At 38.9% G+C, this 5,350-nt stretch overlaps 1 protein-coding gene across 1 annotated transcript in view; it reads left to right on the forward strand.

Annotated features, from left to right (window-relative positions):
* The first annotated feature begins 3,278 nt into the window (after positions 1-3,278).
* scamp2l (secretory carrier membrane protein 2, like) overlaps positions 3,279-5,350 on the forward strand; it is a 9,685-nt gene continuing 7,613 nt past the window's right edge. Inside the window, exons 1-3 of the mRNA XM_014001588.1 lie at positions 3,279-3,555; positions 4,079-4,156; positions 4,256-4,342. Coding sequence (XP_013857042.1) covers positions 3,499-3,555; positions 4,079-4,156; positions 4,256-4,342 — 222 coding nt within the window. The 5' untranslated portion in view covers positions 3,279-3,498. The remainder of the gene's footprint in view (positions 3,556-4,078; positions 4,157-4,255; positions 4,343-5,350) is intronic.

The raw sequence follows: 5,350 nt of genomic DNA on the forward strand, positions 1-5,350 counted from the left end.
TTCATGAGTCTGATTATTTTTKTGTTAAATTAAATGAATGTTGCTGCTTTTCAACAGTTGTGCTAATCACGAAGCTAACCTTTTGTTTAGCACATTAGCATTTTAGCTAATTTTAAAAACGGTTAGCGGATCAATTAGCTTCTGCTAAAATTTTGCTCTGCTGATGAAAACAAAAACAAATATCCCCTCACACATGCAGTGCTGCACTATGCATCATGTGCCTTGTGTGTATCTAGCTTTTTGTGTGTCTGCTTTCAGCAGACGTGTTGGTTGTGTGTTTTAATGTAACACCACTTTGTACAATTTGTCTACTTGATACGACTGCTTGTGGTTTTAACTGTTTGTTGGATGTAGAAATGTTTTTGCTTTTAGCCAAGATTCTGATGTTTCTGTGGACGCCAGACGTCTGGACCTTGAGTTATCAGTTAGCGTAGGAGTCTGCTCTTTTTCTTRCATGTTTAGCATTTGGAAAGCTATATTTTTAGCGTATTGGTGTGATTAGCAAAGCTACCACTGCTTTTCAAGACAACCATGAAAAAATAAATTATGTAAAAGACGAAATCTAAATTACAAAAACAAACATCTTTTAAAGAGAAATTGTTATGCAGGCAGCGCTCCCTCATTTTGGTCGTCAGATTTTCCTCACTGATCAAAAATTATAATTCATTATTATTGAAAAAACTTAATGTCAAAGTGGTCTTTGAGGACTGCTATCCTGCATGTTTAAGACATGTTCCTGCTCCAATACACCTGATTTGCATGAATGGGTAATTAACAGGCTTCTGCACAAGTTGAAGAGTTAATTCAGTCACTGAATCAGGTGGGTTGGATCAGAGAAACCTCTAAAAAACATGCAGGATAGCGGGCCTAATATAGGACCAGAGTTTTACACCCCCATGTTGCAACCTTTGATAACTTTTATATTTAAAAATGTTCGTTCGATAAGCTCTTGTCTTTTGCTGTTGCATAGACTAAAATATAAATGTTAAAACCGATTGCCTAAAAGAAYGGTCCAAAACCTTTTCAGCAGCTAACCCACAAAAAAATAAATAGGAGGGTCTGAAGCTTGTAACGTGAAATGATACTGTTTTGTTTTTTAAAGAAGGATGAGCAATATTTGTATATCCATTCATTATCTTCTTATCAGGGTCACAGTGTGAGGGGCGGGGTACACCCTGAACAGGTTACAAATACAATATTTCTATTTTAATTTCTCAGTTTTCATCATGTAGCCTGCACGATATTCAGTCTGCATGATTCAAGCAGTATTTATTGTGATAAACCCACATTTACTTTACTTCTGTCATCTAAACAAGGTGTGGACGCCAAGCACCATACGAGTGTTGGATTGGCCAAATATACTGTTGTGACCACAATTGTTGAGAATGGCAGAATTTTATTGTCACAAAGTTTGTTGATGTAGTCTTTATGATGGGAATTTGCATATAGTCCAAAAATATGCTCTTATGTATATAAGTATATCTGGAAAAAGAAAATCTAAAAACACTGGCAGCAAACTTGTGATAATATCTGTCATTTTCAGCAGGTATTCTTTCATTCTTAATGTTTGTCATGTATTACCATTGTTTACCTGTTCATTTACTTCTGCTTCTGAAGGTAAACAGGTGGTTGTTGGCAGCTGTTTTCAAACTTTAAATTTAAGGACACATTGATATGATAAAATAACTGTTTTTTTTTTTTTTTTTTTAGCTCAGACAAGGAGGTTATGTTTTTGGTAGCGTTGGTTTGTCTGTTCATCTGTGCAAAAGATTACTCAAAAAGTTATGAATGAATTTTCATGGAGTAGTTTCAGGCGTGGGGTTGTCTCAAAGAACTGATTCAATGTTGGTGTTGATCTCTCCTTGATCTGACACTGAAGAACAGAGCCAGAGGCTGCTTTAGTGATGATGTCCAGCTGTGACAGCCAATCACAGCTCAGCGGCTGCACGCTCTTGTTTTCATAACCTGGGGATTTTACATTGAGCGTTCTCCAAATACTTCTACTTTGTTTGTTAGATTTGTTTGGACAGGTCTTCATGTCTTTGGGGTGAGTARCTTTAACACCATTTTGTAGGTACGAAAGCGTGTAGCGACCGGGTCACAGGTCATTCTCTACAAACACTGAGGTTGGTAAAGACGATAAAGATGGTTGTATTGTTTGTAACTTACAGGGCTTTTCCTCTGTTTTGCAGATATATGAACATAAAAGGACAACATCTCTGAGCCTGTAGGATGTAAAAAGAAAACAGATTAAATAACCATCTCCCAACCTGCTTAGCTGCTAGAAATAAGTTCCCCACCTCTACCTGTCCTCATTTCCCTGCTCCTCTGTCCTGCAGCTTCTGTTATCTCTGCCCCCTGTTCTGGATTACCCCTCTGGCCAAATATGACCCAGATCTTTTCAGTATGTGGTAAATGTATAACCTTGTGTAGCTTTATCAAAAATTATGTTAAGAATAACGTGGTCACAACATTTCACCTCATCCATCAATTCACAAAAAGTATCGGGTAAATGGAAAAACACAGTTGTATAGTGATGTGGGTTATAGCAAATAACCTCTAACCCAGAGGTGCCCAAAGTGGGGCCAAGCCATTTGATTTGGCCCACCAGCAGTTGTCCTGGTTCTTAGATTGAGACATTTAGATTAGATTTAAGCCCATATCTAGATTTGCACACCTTATAAGAATACATATACTACAATTTTAAATGTAAAAAGTCCCATGAGCTTTTGCTGCTTGGGGATACATTGAATTTTCTCCATGTCCATGGGCTGAAAAGAAAAAAAATGTGGGCAACGACACTGGCTGCTTGCTTAATCATAGAAAATAAAACATCTTTGCTTTGCATTTCATATATTATTGCATTTGGCCCGTGGCCCTCAGATTGATTTGAATTTTGGCCCTCTCAGGGAAAATGTTTGGGCACCCCTGCTCTAACCCCTACTTACAACTGTTTTCACAGAAAGCTATGATCTGGTCTATAATCAACCTTTAGTGTCAGTASGCTAAAATTAATGTTTGAACTGAAAATACAGCAATGATGCACGTTAATAGAAATACCTGCGTAGCATAACCCATGTGAGGTTTTATTTTATTTTTTAACCTGATCAGTAGTTTAATTTAACATTTTCCAGTACACCTGAAGGCACCACGTGTCCTCAGACTGCAGGTTAGAAAAGCAGCTTGTGTTGCCTTCACGGACCCCCTACAGTCCAGGACAAACAGCAGACTGTCATGTGAAATGCTCACGCTTGGGACCAATTTACAGTTTTATTTAAGAAGTRAAAGTGGGGCTGACAGAAGAAATGACTCCTCGAGAGACAAACCTCTGATGACGCTGCCTACCTGTGGTGAGACTGCGCATGCGCAGAGGCCCGGTGTCACGCAGGCAGGCAGGCAGGCACCAGCAGCAGCAGCACCGCGGAGGCTGAGGAGACGACGGGAGAGCTGTCGGTGTTTATTTCACATTTAAAACAATAATAATAACTTTCCTCCAACATGTCGGGACTCGACAGCAACCCGTTCGCAGACCCAGTGGACGTGAACCCGTTCCAGGTGAGTGTCGTGTCGGTGAGTCGACGGTGGAAAGTGAAGACTGAAAGAGATACGCTGCTAAGAAAAAAAGAAAAACCTGTTTGGTTGGTTATTGGGTTCGGCCTGTGTGTTTCCTGTCCTACATTTGTCACGTATATAATATATAACACATATTAGCTCTTACGTAGGCTGAATTTTACTGGGAATATTAGTTTTTATCATTTATTCTCACCTGGGCAGGTGAGCAGAACGCAACAGGTGCTTCCAGCTTGTCAGCCATCATCTGTTCCTCATTCCATTTTTTTTTTTTTTTTTTTTTTTCAGTTTGCACTCCTCACCTGACTGGTCTTCATTTGTATAATTCTTGTAGTTTTTTTTTTCTTTTTTTACAAATAATAAAACTAATAATTTAGCTTCAGCTGGCACTAAAGTATAGTTCTGTTATTATGATGTCATTCAAATTCTCCCKTTTTTTGACTGAGAGGTGGCTGCACATTTCCTGAGTCTATTTCTTTACACAAGTTAATTCATTGATGTTTTCCAGGATGCTTCAGTCACTCAGGCCACCAGCAGGGTCTCTGACAACCTTGGAGAGTACAACCCATTCTCTGCAACTGAGATGGTGATCTTTTATATTTGATGCACTGACATAAGAAGGTTTCCTTTTTATTTATGTAGTTATTTATATAAAGAGGGTCTGCTGGTTTTGTCATCCTCACAGGGAACCTATTCTGGAAAGACCATCCCAGTCTCTGCTGCCTCCTCCCAACCCGCTGTGCTGCAGGCTTCTGTGGAGCAAACTCCAAAAGTAGGTACAGGAGGAAAACGAGACATAATTAAARCAGATCCCGTCTTTATTTTTCAGTAACACGTAGGCTGCTTTCACACTGCAGGAACATTCGCCCCATTTCAGATGTTTTCATGATGGTCTGAATGTGAAAAATCCTTTTTTTTTTTTATCTGACTCAGGTCTTTTCAGTATGTAGTACTAAATCTGATCCATATCGGATGTTTTTCAAAGTGACCTCAGTCTGAATGCTCATGTCACATTTCATCCAACTTTTTACATCAGTGAGGAAGGGATATATGAATCAGTCCAAGTATTTAGAAAATGGATACCAACCTTGTGCAGTTGAAATCTTAGACCTCCACATCTTCACTAGGGGTGTAACAATACTTTGATCCACTCTGATATATCGATTAAATGATTTATATCAAAGTAAAACAAAACCATTGATCCATATCGTCATCATATGCCTGCTGTGGATCAATATCATATGTACACTCCTGATCAAAATCTTAAGACCAGTCAAAAAAGTGCAAGAATTTGCATTTTGCTCTATTGGATCTTAAGAAGGTTCTAAGTAGAGCTTCACAATGTTAAAAGAAGAACTCAGTGCAAGAGACAAGAACTTTTGAGCAGGGAATTGTCTGAAAACTGCATTTACACTCAAACGTGATTTTTTTTCAGCTGATCAAAAGTTTAAGACCATAGCTCAAAAAAAAAAAAACCGAAAACCCCCCAAAACAGAAATCAAAGTGTCAAAAAAAGGACTCAGTAAAGAGTAGCTCCACTATTCTTGTTGATGACTTCAAACAATGGTTTAGGCATGCTTGATGCCAGTGTTTCCRGGAGGCTAGTGGGAGCGTTGCTCCAAGTGTTGAAGATGGCTTCACCACTGTCTGGAACTGATGTTCATTTTTGTAAACTTCCCTTGTCATCCATCCCCAAATGTTCTCAGTTGGGTTTAGATCCGGGGAACATGCAGGATGGTCCAAAAGAGTGATGTTATTCTCTTGGAAGAACTCCTTTGTC

The sequence above is a fragment of the Austrofundulus limnaeus genome, unplaced genomic scaffold, assembly GCF_001266775.1.
Source record: "Austrofundulus limnaeus strain Quisiro unplaced genomic scaffold, Austrofundulus_limnaeus-1.0 Scaffold9, whole genome shotgun sequence".
Lineage (NCBI taxonomy): Eukaryota > Metazoa > Chordata > Actinopteri > Cyprinodontiformes > Rivulidae > Austrofundulus > Austrofundulus limnaeus.